Source organism: Eschrichtius robustus, chromosome 12 (assembly GCF_028021215.1).
Source record: "Eschrichtius robustus isolate mEscRob2 chromosome 12, mEscRob2.pri, whole genome shotgun sequence".
Lineage (NCBI taxonomy): Eukaryota > Metazoa > Chordata > Mammalia > Artiodactyla > Eschrichtiidae > Eschrichtius > Eschrichtius robustus.
The window spans coordinates 82,730,674-82,752,110 of record NC_090835.1 but is presented as its reverse complement, the minus strand read 5'-3'; the positions used below and the strand labels follow the sequence as shown (position 1 = coordinate 82,752,110).

At 36.6% G+C, this 21,437-nt stretch overlaps 1 protein-coding gene across 1 annotated transcript in view; it reads left to right on the top strand.

Moving 5' to 3' along the window:
• Positions 1–21,437, top strand: part of PKHD1 (PKHD1 ciliary IPT domain containing fibrocystin/polyductin) — a 432,444-nt gene that overhangs the window by 290,239 nt on the left and 120,768 nt on the right. The window contains exons 55-56 of the mRNA XM_068558204.1: positions 4,055–4,168; positions 6,659–6,746. Coding sequence (XP_068414305.1) covers positions 4,055–4,168; positions 6,659–6,746 — 202 coding nt within the window. The remainder of the gene's footprint in view (positions 1–4,054; positions 4,169–6,658; positions 6,747–21,437) is intronic.

Below are 21,437 nucleotides of genomic sequence, written 5' to 3'. Positions count from 1 at the left end.
TTGTTGGTTATATGTGTTACAAATACCTTTGCCCACTCTGTGGCTTGCTTTTTCACTCTCTTAATGGAAACTCTAGATAATTGGAAAACCTTTATTTAATACAATTCAGTTTATAGACCTTTCCTAAGATGAATTGTACATTTTGATTGAACTATGGTAGGCGAATATATGTGATATGGTTTTAATTCTTCTAAGTTTGCTAAATTTGCTTTAGGGTCATCATTTGACCAATATTTGTGAATGTTTTATGCAAGCTTGAAAAGAATATGTATTCTTTGTGAGTCTAGTTTTGCATCTACACATATTATGTTATTTGCTAATTGTATTAGTCAAAACTGTTGCATCCTTACTATTTTCTTGTTTATTTAATTTGCCACTGTTACTTTTGGTATATCTGCTCATTTTTGCTTTATTCTGAAGCTATGATGCTAGGCACATACATACTTACTGTTCTTATAACATCGGTGTCTTTTTTACTGTGGAGTATCCCTCTTTATTTCTAATTGTTTTCTGCAAGAGGACTGGTTAAAATTACCTAGTTCACCATTTTGGGGACAAAATAGATGTGAACTTTGCTGGAAAGACACAGCTCCTTCTCTCAGGGAGTGTACTGTAAAGAGGAGGCAGTCTGATAAAAGACACTTACAGTACAGTTTTGAAGCACTGAGGTCAAGCATGGCCTGTGTGGTAGCCCACAGAGGGCTACTTAACACAGACATAGTTGACAAGGAAGGCTCCCAGAGGAGGTGGCCTCTGAGCTGGGTTTGCTCTTGTTTGGGGACTCGGTTTAGGTGGCTCAGCTCTCAAGCATGGCAAGGAAACCAGGGTGCAGGTGGCGGGGAAGGAAGGAGTTCTAAATGCACAAAGCTGTTCCCAATCACTTGCTATTTCAAAGAGTTTTCCGATGTCAGCTATTGTAAATAGGTAGCACTGCAGTGGAGAACTTTGAGCATTAACCCTTGCCCGTGTTCTATACTATTTCTTTAGGACAAGTTCCTCGAAGAAGACTTACTGAAGCAAGAGGTGCGGACATTTTTATGCACAAAAGGGGGCATCTAGCTCTAGGTCATAGGAGGCTTTTAGAAATAAATTATAGTGGAGCCAAGTTGTGAGGGATGATTAGGAGTTAGACAGGATGAAAGTAGGCATATAAAAGCCTGGGGAATCTCATGGGCACAGAGGAGGGTGGAGGTAAATAATTCAGTGTGGGCTGGCTTAGTCACAAGCTGTGGGGAGTCGTGCTAAAAGAGTGGACTTAAATGTAAACTAGGTTTATATTTGATTCCATCAAAGAAGTTCAGTTAATAAAATCATATAAAGTCCTTTTCCCTCTTTCTTACCTTTGAAGTTCATGGAATCCATTTGTACCATATTCCTCAAATCATTATAACCATTATCTTTTATATACCAGAACTTATTTTCCTTCCATCTCCCCGGGTGATTTTAGCATCTGGAACGTATTCTGTTTCCCCTCCGTTGCCCACCATCATCCTAAGTTGTGACAACTTCCGTTTACTTCTTTCCTGTTCCGCTACGTCCATGTGTCCTCGGATGGGGCTTTTAAGTCTAAGCCCAGCTTCCCCACTTTTTAGCTGTGTAATTTCTGACAGGTTCTTTAACCTCTCTCTGTCTCCGTTTCCTTGTGAGAGCCTCAACAATATCCTTCACAGGGTTGTGAGAATTAAATGAAATCATATATGCAAAAACACGTGGCATGTCTCAGCAGCATGACGACAAGGATTTCCCCTCCATTATGAGTATCTGCATTCATCCAGGTTGAAAGTGCCTTTTGTTACAGTTTAGAGCAGCTTGAAGCAGCTTTAAAAAGGAAAATCAGAGAAGAACTGCATGATCCCATGAGCCTTCTCTTAGCGGTGGCTCCTCTCATTTAGGGACAAAGCCAAAGCTGGTGAGAGCACCTCACCTTTCGAGTGCTATATTTGAGAATAAAATGAGGAGTTCGGACTTTAAGGCTTTCCATTTACCAGCTTTCACACATTTGAGAAGCACTGCATTTTCATGTTAAAATAGTATCTATTTCCTTCTCTTAGGCCACTCTTGCCTTCTTTCTGCTCCGTCCCTATTCTCCATCTTTCCCTTCCCCCACATCACAAAAAAGAATACAAACTCTGGTCATTTCAGATACCAAAAGATCACGGCAGGCTGACTAATTTTGCCCAGACTTTCTGTGAAAGCTCCACATGTGCTGCCGTTTTGGGTTGCATAATTGATTTAATCTCTGATTTTAGAGGAACACTGAACTCTTTTCGTGGGACTCTGCGTACATTTCTCTAGGGCAAAAACTGTCCTACTTTTTTTCTCTCTGGTATCTGTTTAGTGCTAGACCATTTTCCCCCAAGAATCTAAACTACGCTCCGTGAAATAAATGAAACCACAGTTGGAAAACGGCTTACTGGCCAGACGAGCTATACCACGCCCACTTTCTCAACATGCTGCTCCTCCCCACATCCCTTCTTTCTGCTGTCACACATCTTTGTTTTGGCTAAGAGGATATGTTAGTCACTCAGCTGAGGATTGGCGTTACCTACGTGTAGCCACTGTGTACCTTAGCGTTTTATTGGGAAAGCACACGCTGTGGGGTCCAATCCTTGCATGCCCCTTGGCCTACTGTGTGACTCCAGGGAAATTTACTTACCCCTCTGAGTCTTACTTTCAACAGTCCCTGTAGACCAATGGCTGTGCAGGCTGAACTATAGAGCTAGGTATGCAGCAAGCTGGAAACTCACACCGAGCCTTTGGCTAACCAGGTATATATGGGGTGCCAACTGGGGAAAATGATTTTATGCCCCTGAAAGACCACTTAGCCAAAAGCACAACCAGGCAATTTTAAGTTTCCATTTACTTCATTGTACCATATTTGGCAACCTCATTTTGGGTTATATTTTCAGGAATTTCTAAGTGGAAAGGCATGTTTGATAGCAGATGTGTTTTGTCAACTTCTCCGATCCAGTATATAGTTTGGAGACAATCTTCTCACTAGTTGCTTCTTAAAAAATCTAATGCTTTGTAATATTTTATGTACTCTAAGATACATTTTCTGAAGAAAATAATCTTTGCTACGTCCATACTCAGAAACACAATCTTAGTAACTTCCCCAAATTATTCTCATACTGTGAAGGTGACCAAAGTCTGCTGTTTACATCAACAGATTAAGGTCAAAAGTAATTCCCAACTGCTATTTGAGTATCACAGCTTGAAGGTTGTGTCCTTTTACTGCTAAAAGAATTTAGGCTTAGAAAATAACCTATTACTTGTTTAATAAAACACAACATAAACAGACCATTGTTCAAATTCAGACTGTTACTTACTAGTTGGATAAATTTGGACGAGTCCCTTAACCCCTTAGCCTCATTCTGTATGAATATTTAACACTGAGATAAGAATCATATTTACTTCTCAGATGTGTTGTGAAGATTAAATGCTAAAATGCATGTAGAGCAATGTGGGGATCCAGCCGTAGACAGTGTATCAATCAGGTTTTGCTGTAATAATGTTGTGTAACAAAGAATCACCAAGTCTCAGTGGCTCACAACAACAAATATTGATGCCAGACTTGGTTTGACTTGGTTCCAGCTCATGGGTTCTATTCGGGTCTGCTGTGTACGTCTCTTCATCCGGGTCCTAGAGGTTATTGAAGGAATTCTCCTTTCATGGCAGGGAACATTATTGCAAGTGATCTGGTGAAACTTGCCAAGCATCTTAAAGCATCAACTCGGAATTGGCATTACTGTCACTTCTACCTGAATTTCATTGGGCCAAACAAGTCATGTGTCCAGGCTCAATATTAGTAGGTCAGGAAAGGATACTCTGCCCTAAGAAGAGTGAATATTTGCTGAACAGTAATCCAATCTCCCTCAGAGAAGTTTACTGCATCTCATTTTTCCACCTTTTCTTTTTTCATCTATGAACACTGGATTTCTCCATCTAGTCTACTTTATAGCATCTACTTTGCATTCTCAAAATTACATCACAATTTCCCTCTCCCTCCTTAAATTTCAAATTAATTTACATGATATACTTTTCTTGTAAACAGGTACTTTAGAAAATCCCTTAGAAAAAGAAAAAAGGCTTCTGATTCTCCTTAGAGCTTCAGAGGGAGTCTTTTGTGACCGTTTCATTGGAATTCGTATTGACCCAGGAACGATTGGTAAGAATATAATGCAGTTTTTATTAAAAATGAAATGTGTGTGTATTTCTGATAGGGAAGTACCATTCATGGAACACCTACTAAATTCCAGACACTCTTCTAGAGAATTTATTATTTCACTTACCAGCTCTCCTGTAAGGAGTATACATTTTACAGATGTCAAAACTAAGACTCAGAGATGATGAACAATATGCAGAAAGCCACACAGTTTTATACTGTCAGAACTTAGATTCATATCCAGATTGGTCACACACCAAAGGCTGGATGAAGAGTCTGTGTTATCAACTTAAATACTATGTGGTTATTGATATATTTTTTAAACTGATAGATCTATAGATTACAAAGAAACATTTACTGTTGGCAGTTTCTTCCTTTGATACTGCCACAATACCAAATCCTGTTTTATTTTATTTTATTTTAATGTTTATTTATTTATGTATTTATTTCTTATTAGTCATCCATTTTATACACATCAGTATATACATGTTAATCCCAATCTGCCAATTCAAATCCTGTTTTAAAGCACAGAAGAGCACAGAAACTAGGACTGGACTTGTATAACTATGATGTAAGGGCCACGCAATAACTTACTTTTAAGAGAAAGGTATAAGAGGCTTTTTATAGATTTCTAGCATTTTAAAATTTTCTTTGTATGGTAATCCTAATTTTATGAGATTTCAGTGACTCAGTAAAAACAATCATGTTAGGATGTTTTGAAGTTTGGTAACCTCGTCTCATAAAGTATAGCCATTGCCATATAATACTTTGATAGTGCTTTATTGTTTTCAAATGATTTTTCATATATGCTATTTATTTTATCTTTTTAAGAATATGAGGTTAAGGAATATTTTACTTTTTTCAAGTTGACAAACTAGATGGATCACAGCAGGAACATGGACTCTTTTTGCCTGTGGTGTCCACTCTGTTCCAGGGAGTGCCATGTTGAACTAGACTTTGTGTTAGGAGCATATGAGGGTGCCTGTCTTGATCCCCAATGCCAGCTGTATTGCCAAACAAGTGTTTCTAAAAATTTCTCTGATACTAAATTGAAAAAGGAATGAAATGTTTGTCACTGCATGCTTAAAATTTGGTGACATCATAAGTAAATAACATATTTTAATCTCTTCAAGTATTATAGTCTCCTTGAAACAATTAAGAAATGGTGTCATTTTACAGTTAACCTTTGATGATTGGGAATGATCAAGAAATCTGCTTTCTGGTAAATTAAAGAAAATAAACTGGTTTTTGTTAAAATCTTTGTAGTTGGAAATTTCTCTAAATTATTCCATGTTACTCTCCTGTCTAGCTTACTTAGCTAATAGTGATTAATTTTTTGATGATGATGATGATATTATTATTGTGAAAGATTGATTCCAGGTCATGTCCTAAAAGTGGGAGTATTTTTTCCATTTCCACTAATCCTTATTTTAGTTTTATTATCTTCTGAACTTTTGCTGAATTAGAGTATGGTAAAATTATGGATGTTGACTTAAACACTTGGTTAGCTTCTAATTAACTGAGCTTTTTTAGTTCACATTGGATGAAAACCCAAGGCATATTATTTGTACTTTACTGGTTTTTACTTCCCTTATACATTTTCTGCTAAAATTTGTGACATCTTTAGATTTAAAGATTAGTGATTTGCAATAAAATGGGGGTGCACTAATCCAGGGGTATGAAGACAATCAATCCATTTGGGTACAGGAAGAAAATATTAGAACTTTTATTCAAGCATGTATGAATATATTCATTTGTATATATGGTTATTTATCTACAAACAGACATGTGTTAGGTGTGCATGATCATAATTTTGTCACTGCTTGGGTTCATGCTCAAAACATGTTTAGACCACTAGAATATGAGGAATTTTGCTTCATGTGATTTTAAATGGCAATAAAATGTGTAAGAGGAAAGACCTGAAGGAATAAAACTGGACTGCATCAAGCATGTCCCTGGTAGGACTTTAATTTATGAGTCTGAAATAAATTATATTTTGAACAAAGGAGCTAGAGATTTATCCTTTGATATCTGTAATACAAAAATATCTGAGGTCCAGCTATGGAAAACAAAGCTAATAGCAGCAAATCTCTTTCCTCAGGAAACAAAATTACCTTGCCTTTGGAAAGTCTACTGTATAACCCAAAATATCAAAACCAGTTAACTTCCAACAGAATTGCAAATGGTTTGGAGTCACTTACTGGTAGAAATCTAACTAGTTAGCTGGGAATAGACCATTAGAGTGGTCTATTTCCCAGCTCTTGGATTACTAGATGTGGTGTAGCATTCATTTCTCTATAGCTTTTGAGAGAATAAAAATGTTTCATAGCCAAGTGAGATGTTAAGTGTTCTTTTTCTGATAAGGTGGACATCTTCATATATAGTTTCTATGTCATGTATCTTGCACAATAATCTCTCTAATGAGTTTTGCTTATGTGGCCTTAATTTCTTGGAAGGATTTTCCTATCCAACTGTTGCTCCTTTTATTTTCAGGGGTGTTTGGGAAAGTTCAGCTTCATAGTGCTTATCCTAAGAAATCCTGGACACATCTTGGGGCTGACATTGCCTCAGGCAATGAGAGGTAAGGAATGAGAGTAACTTAGGGATGTAGTTTTTGGTTGGGTTTGCTTCTGCTGGAGGTTTTGTTACAATATGAAATTAAATTTTAGGTTAAGGATCATAATTCAAGAATGAATAAATAGAAAAATAAAAGGCTAGAAGGAATTTAAAATATTCTCTGTAACATAATGGAAGAAGAACAAAACAAGCTAAAGGCAGGGGGAATATAATTTATTTAAGGAGTAAATTTTAGATCATACATGTTTTCTGCTGTCAATAAATCTTTAAAAATATGAATTCTATGAGATAATAGATGAAATATAAGGAGGGACCACAATGTCTGAATAGAAATGATAGCTGGTGAAGAGATAGACAGAAATAAAATAAGGGTGAGATGAAGCATATAAAGAATCTTACGGAATTTAAATTGCAGTAATAGAATTTAATAATGCATTGGAGGCAGTAAAGAATGAAATCACCACTGCGTCAAAGTGAGCAGGCAACATGAAGAAATTGATGGAGTCTACATGAATGAAGAAGACAAAATCAAGAGATAAAAATAATGAAAGAGAAGGTATTAGGAATAGAGAACAGAAAATTCAAAGCGCATTTTGATAACTGCTCTTTTTAATGAGTCCAGAATAATGACAACACAAAGAATAATTAAATCTTAACTAAAATACACATAACAAACCTGGGATTATTTCTATTTAATTTGAATAACATCGAGAATAATGATAGATACATATCCTCACAGTACAAGAAAAAAAGTGAAAAAGTAAAAGAAAAACAGGGACATAAAGCTTGATAACATTAGAATTTTCTACAACATCAAATGTAGGAAGATAGTGGTGCAAAATCTATAAATGTTTAGGGGAAAAATGTTTATAAGCAAAGGCTTGGCTTGTAAACATAGACCCTGCTAAAATGCTGTTCACATGTGAATGCAAACAAAAGATTTCTTTTGCTTTGCAAGAACTGAACAAAATTCAAAAATGTGTTATAATAAAGAGATTAAACTGAGTCTAAAATTTAAGAATACAAATAAAATTCAGGAATTGTATAAAGGTAGATAAAGTATAGATATCAAAGGCAAGCATTGGAATAAGTTAAATATAATACTGTAACTATGGTTATTAAAATAAGACAAATTCTAATTGCTCTTATAAAAGAAACGACATAAAATCTGAAAGTTAATGTATTAGTCAGGGTTCTGTTTCTATAAAATATATATAATAGTAGGTTATATATGTATGTGTGTATATATATTATATACAGTATATATTATATATAAAGAGATATGTTTCAAGGAATTAGCTCATATGCTTAGGAGAGCTATAAGTTCAAAATTTTGTAGGGCAGGCTGGCAGGATGCAAAGACTTGAGCAGCATCTGATACTGTAATCTTGAAGTAGAATTTCTTCTTTTTCAGGGAAACTTCAATTTTGCTTTTAAGGTCTTCCAACTGATTGATGAGGCTCACCCACATTATCGAGGGCCATCTCCTTCACTTAAAGTCACCTGATTGTAGATGTTAGCCACATTTGCAAAATACCTTCACAGCAACACTAAGCTTCCTGTTTGATTGAATACCTGGCTGCTATAGCCTAACCAAGTTGACACATAAACTAACCATCACAGGTTATAATTCTCAAATAAAAATCTAGGTTTGAAGTTGGGGACTATAGCCACAGGAAACTGGAGATGGAGCATAAAGAGCCATAGGAAGTAAATATGTAAATATGAGTTAATTCTAACAGAATTTAAAATAGGACATATACCTTCCAAATCACCAGAGAGAAAAAAGAATGAAAGAAACTATAAAATAAAGGGTGAAATACAGAGAAGACCATGAAATAGTAAGAGAACTAAAACAACAAAAAAGGTACAAAATGACAATAAAAGTAAGAAACTAAGAATAAATCTGCCAATTATAAAAAGAAAATATGCTTGTTAAAAATGACCTTATATAGAAAAAAAAATTAGTAATGAATAAAAATGTAATCATAACTTTTTTTATCAGAGGAAAACAAACCAGTTCAGAAAAATGTTTAGTTAGATATTGGGCAAAATGAATCCTTAAAATAAAAATAAAATGGAAGCAATAACTTCAAAATTATTCACAAGAAAAGTAAAAAATCAAAATAAATACATTTTATATTAATAAAGGTTTCAGTCTTCAGTGAGACCCCAGTAGTAAGGAAAGTTTTATACCAGATAACATAATATAGAAATATATAAAGTAAATCTGTAAAAAATATGAGAGGAAATTAACAGGAACAAAAATAGTAATGAAAGTAATGAAATTTACTTACCTCTTTCAGTTTTTAACCTTTAGATTAAAATTATAAAGAAAATATTAAGAAATATAACCAATATAGTAAATGCAATTTAATTTGTATATATGTATAGTATATCTTTGCTCCAATATATATAATTAAAAACCTTAATAAATTTTAATAAACAGAAATTATATATTGATACAATATAATCACAATAAAATAAACATGGAGATTAAAACAAAATTTTAGCCAACAACCTTAATCTCTTGCAAGATGGAAGAAAAAAAAGATAAACCCTCTCCTACATAACTTTTGTATCTAAGAGGAGAGCAAACCTTTATCAATAGACTACTTGGAAAATAACAGTAATGAGAGTATTGCATGAGAGACGGCCATACGTGTCATCACATTAAATGCTTTCATTGCTGAATAAGGAAGTACAAAATAAACTAAGTTGTCAATGTAAGAAATCAGAAACAAAATAACCAACAAATCTAATGAAATCAATCCGTACCTGATAAAGGCAGAAATTGATGAATTACAAAGTAGGAAATTAATAGACTTGATTTTTTTTTTAGAGGTACTGGTTTAATCTCTAATAACTAACCATACAAAGAAAACAAAATGTAATTCAGAAATGGGGATTCAACTATAATAGATATCTAAGAGATTAAAATTGTAATCTAAAAATGTGTATATCTATATAGTGTCATTCTGAAATTAAAAAATTATATATAGAAATATAAGTGATTGGGACTTCCCTGGTGGTGCAGTGGTTAAGAATCCACCTGCCAATGCAGGGGACATGGGTTCGAGCCCTGGTCCAGAAAGATCCCACATGCCACGGAGCAACTAAGCCTGTGCACCACAACTACTGAGCCTGTGCTCTAGAGCCCGCGAGCCACAACTACTGAGCCCACGTGCCACAACTACTGAAGCCTAGAACCCATGCTCCACAACAAGAGAAGCCACCGCAATGAAAAGCCAATGCACCGCAACAAAGAGGAGCCCCCACTCGCCACAACTAGAGAAAGCCCACGCACAACAACAAAGACCCAACACTGCCAAAAATAAATAAATAAATGAATAAATTTTAAAAAAAGAAATATAAATGATCATAATCGGCTGAAGAAGAATAAAACTGAAAGAACCAATAACAGCAAGACATAAAGTTTTCACAAATTTATTCCCAAGAATACATTTGGCTCAAGTAAATTTATGTCGTTTTTCTAGCCATTAATTTTGTCATCAGACATTTATTGTGTTGTACAATCTATTCCATAGCATAGGAAAATATTTGAAGCTTTCCAATTTGTTTTAGCAAGCAAGCATAAGGTAATTTATAAAACAGCTGCTAAAGGTAACTCAAAAAAAGAAAACTGAGGCAACATCCAAGTCATACCCTAAATAAAACAGCAACAAATGAAATCCAGTAATTTATTTTTTTAAAAAAGAGTGTGATTTATTCAAGTAAAGAAGGATGGTTCAAAATGAAATAATTAATTAATATAATTTACCTAAACAAAAAATATAAAGACTAAGAACGTGTTCAGTTTGATACAAAACAGAAATGCATTTAGTAAAATTCAGTTTGCATTCTTGGAATAAACAGTAAATTAAGACTATAAGGATACTCTTTCTTCTATAAATAGTACTACCATATGACCCAGCAATCCCACTACTGGGCATATACCCTGAGAAAACCATAATTCAAAAAGAGTCATGTACCAAAATGTTCATTGCAGCTCTATTTACAATAGCCAAGACATGGAAGCAACCTAAGTGTCCATTGACAGATGAATGGATAAAGAAGATGTGGCACATATATACAATGGAATATTACTCAGCCATAAAGAGAAACGAAATTGAGTTATTTGTAGTGAGGTGGATGGACCTACAGTCTGTCATACAGAGTGAAGTAAGTCAGAAAGAGAAGAACAAATACCGTATGCTAACACATATATGTGGAATCAAAAAAAAAAAAAAGGGTCCTGAAAACCTAGGGGCAAGACGGGAATAAAGACACGGACCTACTAGAGAATGGACTTGAGGATACGGGGAGGGGGAAGGGTAAGCTGGGACAAAGTGAGAGAGTGGCATGGACATATATACACTACCAAATGGAAAACAGATAGCTAGTGGGAAGCAGCCACATAGCACAGGGAGATCAGCTCGGTGCTTTGTGACCACCCAGAGGGGTGGGATAGGGAGGGTGGGAGGGAGGGAGACACAAGAGGGAAGAGATATGGGGATGTATGTATATGTATAACTGATTCACTTTGTTATAAAGCCGAAACTAACACACCATTGTAAAGCAATTATACTCCAGTAAAGATGTTAAAAAAAAAAAAAAAAAGGAAATAAATAGGGTGGTATGATCCAAGATAGCTGGGGCGGGGGGGTATGAGGTATACCCTTTTATATTGAATGGACAAGGAAGATCTTTCTGGAGAAGGGAAATTTAAGCTGAGATATGAATGGTAGGAGGGATCCTCCTGTTTGGTGAGAACGGACAAGAGTTCTCAGTGAAGGACGGACATCCAGCTGTGTCTCTGAGGTGGCCTTTGGGGCTCGGGGAACAGAAAGGTGGTCACTCTAGCTGGACCAGAGTGAGCAGTAGGTAGAGTTGCATGACATGACAGATGCCAAGTCACATGGTACCTTGTTTAGGTGTGAGAGGTCAAAGGGAAAATCACTGAAAGGTTTTATGCAGAGGAATTGGTGGAGTCTGATTTAGGTTTTGAAAATCACTCTGGCTGCTATGTAGATGATGGATCATGGAGACAAGAGCAGAAGCTGGGGTATCAGGAGGTCAGTCAAGGTCAAAAATCGTAATGGCTAGGACTAGAGGCAGTGGAGATCGAGAGAAGAAATGATGCTGTCTGGACTTGCTCATGAATTGAATGTTGAGGTGAGGGGAGTCCTTCAGGTTTTTGATTGACCAACCTGGTGGGTGGTGGAAGCACGCACTGAGATGGGGAGACTGGGAGAGGAACAGGCTTGTCAGGGTGGATGATAGTAGGGATGTGCTGAGTTGGAGACACCAAGTAGAGATGTGAAGAAGGTAATTTAACACATAACTTAGGGCTCAGGGAGACAATGGCAGGGAGTCATCCTGGAAGTGGATGATGTTATTGATAAGAAGACTATCAATAGGTAGAGGAGAAAACTGGAGCCTGGAAATGAGATTGGGGCCAGTCTAATTTTTTAGAAGTTGATAGAGGAGGACCCAGCACAGGTGATTGAGAAACAGAGAACCATGAGGTGATTCTGTGCTGGGAGAAAGAATGGAGAACACGAGGGACTTGAAAGAATGCCAGGATGGCTGACAAAGAGAGAACAGACCAAGCCATGATGATAGGGTTCCAAGGGGTAGTTATGGGTCAGGGCCATATTCATTGGTGATGTCAAGAATTTTAGTGTTTGGCCTCCTGAACATTGTGCAGCTGTTTTAGGTTTCTAAGGGGGTAATATGGGTGGGAGGTAGCACCAATAATCACATTTTTATATCTTAAAAAATAATCTGGGGCTTCCCTGGTGGCACAGTGGTTGAGAATCTGCCTGCCAATGCAGGGGACACGGGTTCGAGCCCTGGTCTGGGAAGATCCCACATGCCGCGGAGCAGCTAGGCCCATGAGCCACAACTACTGAGCCTGCGCATCTGGAGCCTGTGCTCCGCAACAAGAGAGGCCGCGATAGTGAGAGGCCCACGCACCGCGATGAAGAGTGGCCCCCACTTGCGGCAACTAGAGAAAGCCCTCGCACAGAAATGAAGACCCAACACAGCCATAAATAAATAAATAAATAAGTAAAAATTTAAAAAAAAAAAAGGGATGGAAGTTTAAAAAAAAAAGTCTTTCTAGCTATAATGCAGACTATAGGAGGAGTCAAAAATGGATCTAGGGATATCACTTAGGAGGTGCAAGCAAGAGATAGTGTAACTTGTGGTCAGGAGCTGAAGTGGCAATGGAGAGAAGTGGGCAGATATGTAGACAGGAGATAGAATCTCTTGGATGAATCGGGTGTGAGGTGCTTTCTTGGTTCTGGTTTACGTAGATGGATGGTGGCACCATTCACTAGAGGAGGACTAAATTTGTGGGAAAAGATTATGAGTTCAGATTTGGTCAGGTTGAGTTTGAAGTGCTTTTCTGATCCCCAAAAGGATTTGTGAGGGAGGCATTTCCAACAGGGATCAATAAGAATCTTTCATTATTATCAGGTTAGCAAGTTGGAATTTGGCAGGAGCCATATGAATGGATTTTTCTTATAAGAATGTGTTAAAAACCTCATTCAGAATCTGAGCTACAGGCTATTTTGAAAGAAACTCAATTTTATTAATTAAAACTATCGATAGTAATTAACTAGCTGCCACTTACTGAGTTCTTATCATGTGGGCTCACTCTATGTCAGGCATCTACCAAGCATTTTATATACATTATCTCACTTAAATCTCTCAGTGCTATAAGTTAGGTATTATTATCTTCATTTTACAGATATAAAAACTGAGGCTGGGGAAGGTAAATAAAATTTCCAAGGTCATACAGCTAGAATTCCTGAGGCTGAATTTTTACCACAGTGGGTCTGATTCCACTGTTTGTGTTCTACATACTGCAAATATTAAAAACAAAATCATATTAAAACCAAAATTATTTAGTATCAGTCCTGATGAGGAGTACTTTAATGAGTTTATATGAATGATACATAATTATCACAGTGTATTCATTTTATGGATAATTTCTTTTTTTAACCTTTTAAAAATTTGTAACATAATTTAAGACTCACAAGAAGTTGCAAAAATAGTACAGAGTGCCCATGTACCCTTGACTTGGCATTACCTGGTGGTATCTTACATAACCATAGACTTTATCAAATCCAGCAAGTTGATATTAATACAGTATTAACCGAACTACAGACCTTATTCAAACTGTTTCTTTAAACATTGATCTACAGTCTTTCTTCCATCAAAAGCCAGTTTAGTAAGTCTTTCTAATATACTGTTATGGGGACAGATTTTACTTGGACCCCTTTATGAACTTTCACCAAGAATTCTTTCTACCAGAATTGTTGATCTGAATTTATTTGTATATAATGTATTTATTTTATGAAGGATGTTACAGTGAAATCTTCAGAGGAAAATTTTCATTCTATAAACTTAGACTTTATAAACTTTAACTTTATAAACTTAGGCTCATTTCTTACACTACCAACCAAAGTAAGCTTAGCCAGATATTTGAAAATAAAATTAGTTTCTTTTGTTATATATTATTATATCAATTTCTCTCTAAATTAAATTACTCTTTGCTGTTGCTTGCTTCAGTTGACTTTTGGGGAGACTGATGAATAAAAATGTTGGATTTTTGGATTACAGGTAAGTCAAAGGAGGTTATACCTAGATGAAAAGAAATTCGTTTTTTATCCATTAAGTATGTTTTACTGTGAGTCTTTTTAGGGAGACCATGTGCTCTTTGAAGTTAAATTGTTACTTTTTCAATCCTATGATAAAGTTTTCAGATTTTATCCTGGTCTGGGAAGATTTTAAACAGGATATGGTCCAATTTATGTTTGAATCTGATTTACGCTGTGTGGGCAATTGACTGTTAGGAGGACAAAGCTGGAAGCAGAGAGGTTAGCTGTTAAAACACTGCAATATTTGTCTTTTTGAATTATGGTTTTCTCTAGGTATATGCCCAGTAGTGGGATTGCTGGGTCATGTGGTAGTTCTATTTTTAGTTTTTTGAGGAACCTCCATACTGTTCTCCATAGTGGCTGTATCAATTTACATTCCCACCAACAGTGCAAGAGGGTTCCCTTTTCTCCACACCCTCTCCAGCAGTTGTTGTTTGTAGATTTTCTGATGATGCCCATTCTAACCCGTGTGAGGTGGTACCGCATTGTAGTTTTGATTTGCATTTCTCTAATGATTAGTGATGTTGAGCAGCTTTTCATGTGCCTCTTGGCCATCTGTATGTCTTCTTTGGAGAAATGTCTATTTAGGTCTTCTGCCCATTTTTGGATTGGATTGTTTGTTTTTTTAATATTGAGCTGCATGAGCTGTTTATATATTTTGGAGATTAATCCTTTGTCTGTTGATTCATTTGCAAATATTTTCTCACAATCTGAGGTTGTCTTTTCATCTTGTTTACAGTTTCCTTTGCTGTGCAAAAGCTTTTAAGTTTCATTAGGTCCCATTTGTTTATTTTTTTTATTTCCATTGCTCTAGGAGGTGGGTCAAAAAAGATCTTGCTGTGATTTATATCAGAGTGTTCTTCCTATGTTTTCCTCTAAGAGTTTTGTAGTGTCCGGTCTTACATTTAGGTCTTTAATCCATTTTGAGTTTATTTTTGTGTACGGTGTTAGGGAGTGTTCTAATTTCATTCTTCTACATGTAGCTGTCCAGTTTTCCCAGCACCACTTATTGAAGAGACTGTCTTTTCTCCGTTGTATATCCTTGCCTCCTTTGTCATAGATTAGTTGACCATAGGTGCGTGGGTTTAGCTCTGGGCTTTGTATCCTGTTCCATTGATCTGTATTTCTGTTTTTGTGCCAGTACCATATCGTCTTGATTACTGTAGCTTTGCCAATGTTCACTGCAGCACTATTTACAATAGCCAGGTCATGGAAGCAACCTAAATGCCTATCGACAGACAAATGGATAAAGAAGATGTGGTACATATATACAGTGAAATATTACTCAGCCGTTAAAAGGAACGAAATTGGGTCATTTGTAGAGATGTGGATGGACTTAGAGACTGTGATACAGAGTGAAGTAAGTCAGAAGGAGAAAAACAAATATTGTAGACTAATACATATATGTGGAATCTAGAAAAATGGTACAGATGGAACCAGTTTGCAAGGCAGAAACAGAGACACAGATGTAGAGAACAAATGTATGGACACCACGGGGGGAAAGCGAGGGGGGCAGGTGGTGGTGGGATGAATTGGGAGATTGGGATTGACATATATACACTAATATGTATAAAACAGATAACTAATAAGAACCTGCTGTATAAAAAATAAATTTAATTAAATTAAAAAAAACACTGCAATAACATTGCAATATTTCAGGTGACACATGCTGATGGCTTAGATTGGGGTAGGATGATGGAAGAGGAAAGAAGTGGTTAAATAGATGTTGAAGAAGAGCCAACACGATTTGCTGGTGCGCTGGGCAAAAGGGACGAGTTCAAAGGTCACTGACTTGAGCAACTGGGTGAAGAGTGGTATAATTTAGTGAGTGAGGACAACAGAGAAAAGAGTAGGCTTATGGGGAACCTTTCTCAAAGGCTCTCATTTTTTTCTTATTTCGTATCTCATTTACTTTTTAAAGAAAGTGTGTAAAGCATTGGCCGGCCTCTTTGTCCTGATATTTTTCTGTTTCTTAAGTGGTTTATTAACTTATTCTGTTACTTATAAGAAAATAACTCTGACCTGAAGAACAAATAATTTCTCATCTCAACTTTTTCCAGGACCTAGGCTTTTAATTCTAAGGTTATCATTGATGATATCTATTTTATTATCTCCCATATCCAATCAATGATGGTATTCTACAGATATACTTTGGTTTTTTTCCTGTTCTTTTTCATTATAGTTTATTACAAGATATTGAATGTAGTTCCCTGTGCTATACAGTAAATCCTTGTTGTTTATTTTATATATGGTAGTATGCATCTGTTAATCCCATGTTGCCAATTTATCCCACCCCCCTTCCCCTTTGGTAACCATAAGTTTGTTTTCTACATCTGTTTCTATTTTGTAAATAAGTTCATTTGTATTATATTTTAGATTTCACATATAAGTGATATCATATAATATTTGTCTTTCTCTAACTTCACTTAGTATGATAATCTCTAGGTCCATCCATGTTGCTGCAAATGGCATTACTTCATTATTTTTTTTTATGGCTGAGTAATAGTCCATTGTGTATATATACCACACCTTCTTTATCCATTCATCTGTCAGTGAACACTTGGGTTGTTTCCATGTCTTGGCTATTGTAAACAGTGCTGCCATGAACATTGGAGTGCATGTATCTTTTCAAATTAGAACTTTTGTCTTTTCTGGATATATGCCTGGGAGTGGGATTGCTGGATCATATGGTAACTCTATTTTTAGTTTTTAAGGAACCTCCATACTATTTTCCACAGTGGCTGCTCTATGGATACACTTTGTTTGGAATATTTCTTGTTTGTCTCCTTTCTGCTACATTCTCACTTTGGCACTTCCACATGGTTCTCTATAACAGCTTCTGTACTGGCTCCCTAAATATTTGATATATACAATTAGGGGGTCAAAAGTACCCTTGCCTCTCCTCTCTACCTTTACACTTCCTACTGATCCTTAAATATTCCATCACATCTCCTACAAGACATTCAATCTCCCCTCCAGCACACAATGATTTTCCCACTGTCTGAATCACTATTCCATGTGATTTTCTGATTTATAATTTTAATAAAAATGTGCTTCTTAGTGATTGGTACTGAACTGCTTCAGGTATGTATTTCCTGTTCTTCCAAGCAGCTTCTATAGGAGAGGAAAATATTGTGTTTTTTATTGATTTGGTGTATTATTTAGCATCTAGTACACAACAGAACATAGAGAAGAGTTCCAATAAATGCCTGCTACACTGGATTGATGTATCTTTTCTGGAAATCAGAACTTGTTGAGCCTGTTGACTCAATGACATCTTGTCTAATAAATTAGAATCTTGAATTTAATTTCAAAAATTACTCTAATTTTTTGGCTCATTAATCAAACCTCATTATTATACTCTAAAAATTTAGCTCAAATATTAGAACATAGAGCTGGTGGCCTTATTCATTTATTAGCAGGAGTTCAGGATCACTTTTGTAGTCTCCAAAAGAAGATGATTCCTTCTGGTCCAATGAACTAGTGGGTGTTAATCTCAGATTGGCTATTGTCTCCATGCTAGGAAAAGACATGTGAGTTAGGAAGGGAGGAGGGCAATAGATTTCTACAATGAAAATGAGCTTGGACTTTTAGGTCAGGCAGGTTAAAATACTTCTAATTATGCAATTAACTAAATGTGTAATTTTGGGTAAAGTATTCTCTCTGAGTCTCAGTTTCTTTTTCTATAATATGAGAATAATAATGCCTGGTTAATAGAGTAGTTATAAGGATTAAGTAAATTAATGTGGATAAAGAACTTAGCCCGGTTTCTGGCACCAAGTCAGCCTCACGACATGGTAGTTATCGTAGTTATTGTATTGTATTGTAAGAATCCTGATTCTTTCAGTCAAAAGTAAAAGTAAAAGCCACCCTTCTTCATCCACTTGGGAGATTGCATCAGGCCCTCCCTCCACCTCTCCTGTTTCTATATTTCAATCTCATTTAGTTCTGCTGAAGAGGTTTCCACATTCTGTGGGGTGCACATGAACCCAGAGCTGTTGGCTCTTCCCAGCTTTACCACCAGAGAGGCCATTTCTCTTTCCCCTTAGTTTCAATTCAAAAGTCCAGGTGACTACAGTGTAATTTGCTAAGAGAGTAGAACTTAAGTGTTCTCACCCAACAAAAGAAAGGAGTGAATATGTGAGGTGACAGATGTATTAGTTCATTCAATGGGGGAATCCTGTCACAATGTGTACGTATATCAAATCATCATATTCTATGCTTTAAATATCTTAAAATTTTAGTTTTCGATTATACCTCATAAAACTGGAAAAGGGGAAGGATTTTGACCAACGAAGGCAGGTTGGATCCCTTGCTCACCCTTTGGCAAAAGGCTTGTGAGACTGCAATTCGCAGCTCTCACTAGGACCACTTAGTGTGGTGGGTGAAGAGAACGGTTCTCAGAAGAGATGTGGTGGATTTCCTGGAACAAAGGAGAAAGGAGGTCAGGTAGACAAACAGTTGACACCTACGACAGCTATTCTTGTTGTCACCATCAGCATCATTACAGGATTCGATTTCTTAAACACCTCACGTAGTCCAGTGTGGTCTGAGATTGTCAGTAGATTTCAACGGCAGTTGACAAAAGAAAGTTTAAACTGGAGTTTAAAAAAAAAAAAGCCTCAGTATTACTAGAGTTAAGAAGTCTATGGCCACTCTTATTCTTCGGGGGAAAACATTTTGGCATCTGGACACTCTGAGACTGTGGTCAAGTGCAGCTATTATCATTAAGACCTCCCCAAAGTTTAGTTAAATTCATTTAAGTTGTAGGTGTTTCTATATGAATGTTTTATACACAGTGGTAAAAACTTCTAAGTCAAATTTGGAAGTATATTTTTTTCATCCTTTGTAATGATGTTCTTTTGACCAAAAGTATTATATTTTCCCTATACTAGGTAAAATTTAATGCCAGAATAACGGAAACTGCTGATATTTTGTTTATACTTTTCAAAAGTTATCTTTCAGGAGACTTCTGCAGTGATTATTGTTTCCTCTCTCTTCTCATATGGTTTCCATTTAGGTCCAATTATGTTGCAAACAACTCTTTTAATTTTTTTGTTTATTTATTAATTTTGGTGTGTTTTGCTCAGAACAATGAGCAGGTCTCTCCTCTTCCCTGTAACTATAGGATTCTTATTAGTATTAATCAGATACATGAAATAGAGCTGGGATTCAAATCCTTAAGCTAGGATTTCTTGAAATGGTTGAAAGGCAACCATAAGAGTCAAAGACTGCAAGTGGGAAGAGTGGATATTGGAATTTAAGGAATACTGAATACTGATACTTGACTAGCAAAACTTTTTAGGCTATTGATATGAGGATCAAAATTTTCTCTGAAGTTACTGCTGTTGCTATGTGGACATAGAAGGGGTCATGCTCCCTTGCCATCTGTGTATGTTCTTATGAGATATAGAATCCCAAGGCTTCAGGAGTATAGAGGAGAGAGAAATGTTTATGAATCTGTAAAGTTTTGGAAGCCTTCATGAAAAAGCTTGACTTAAGTTCATTTATGTTTTTAATATAAAGTTTGGGATAATAATTTCAATAATTCCCTTTTCTCTTTGCCTAGAAAATTGCGAGGTGCTCTGGGGTTTACATAGCTGGATAGTCACATTTTCATTAAATATTAACTAACAATATCAAAGTTGAATAGCCACAGAAGACAAGAGTACAAAATCATTTACAAGGCAGCAGTATCTATTGTGTCAAAATGATGAACAGAAAGGCGGCTGGGTGTTCAGTGGAGAAGAGACCCCCATGCGATGAGACCCCCTTTGTCCCCTTCTTTTTTTTTTTTTTAGAAATTCACGTTCTTTTATTTATTTATTTATTTATTTATGACTGTGTTGGGTCTTCGTTTCTGTGTGAGGGCTTTCTCTAGTTGTGGCAAGCGGGGACCACTCTTCATCGCAGTGCACGGGCCTCTCACCATCGCGGCCTCTCTTGTTGCGGAGCACAGGCTCCAGACGCGCAGGCTCAGTAACTGTGGCTCACGGGCCCAGTTGCTCCGTGGCATGTGGGATCTTCCCAGACCAGGGCTCGAACCCGTGTCCCCTGCATTGGCAGGCAGATTCTCAACCACTGCGCCACCAGGGAAGCCCAGCCTTTGCCCCCTTCTTGAAGGCAAAGGAACTCCAGTAAGTTTTTAAGAGTGAAGAGCAGAATAAGGGCGATGATATTTTAAGTGAGAGGTGAGGAACACATCTGTTTCTTGGCAGAGTGAGTAGATTCATCAGGCTGGAGCAGAGGACTTATATAAGGAAGTCGGGGGATGAGGCTTTATTTATTTCTTAGTTACATTACAGTTCATGCATTGTGTTGTTCTGTAGGTTTTGACAAATATATAATGACATGTATCCATCCTTATAGTATTACACATAAGACTTTTACAGACCTAAAAATCTCCTGTGCTCCATAGGCAATAAGTTTTAATTTCATTTTCACAAGGAACTTTCCTGAACATTGTGGTAACGTATTGTCTGAAAAGTTCTATTCAACAATATAGACAAAATAAAAAGATTATCCCAGTAACATTGGCCATGAAGGAAAGAATTGATTTCAGTTATACTGCTAACTGGGTTTGGTGTGACTTTATACTCATCACCTGATTTTCTTTCTTTCTTTTTTTTTTTAAAAACATGTTTTTTAAAATAAATTTATTTTATTTATTTATTTATTTTTGGCTGCGTTGGGTCTTTGTCGCTGCACGTGGGCTTTCTCTAGTTGTGGCGAGCAGGAGCTACACTTCGTTGCGGTGCGTGGGCTTCTCATTGCGGTGGCTTCTCTTGTTGCAGAACACAGTCTCTAGGTGTGTGGGCTTCAGTAGTTGTGGCACGTGGGCTCAGTAGTTGTGGCTCGCAGGCTCTGGAGCACAGGCTCAGTAGTTGTGGCACACGGGCTTAGTTACTCCATGGCATGTGGGATCTTCCCGGACCAGGGTTCGAACCCATGTCCCCTGCATTGGCAGGTGGATTCTTTAACCGTTGCGCCACCAGGGAAGCCCTGGTTTTATTTTTAAGAAGTAT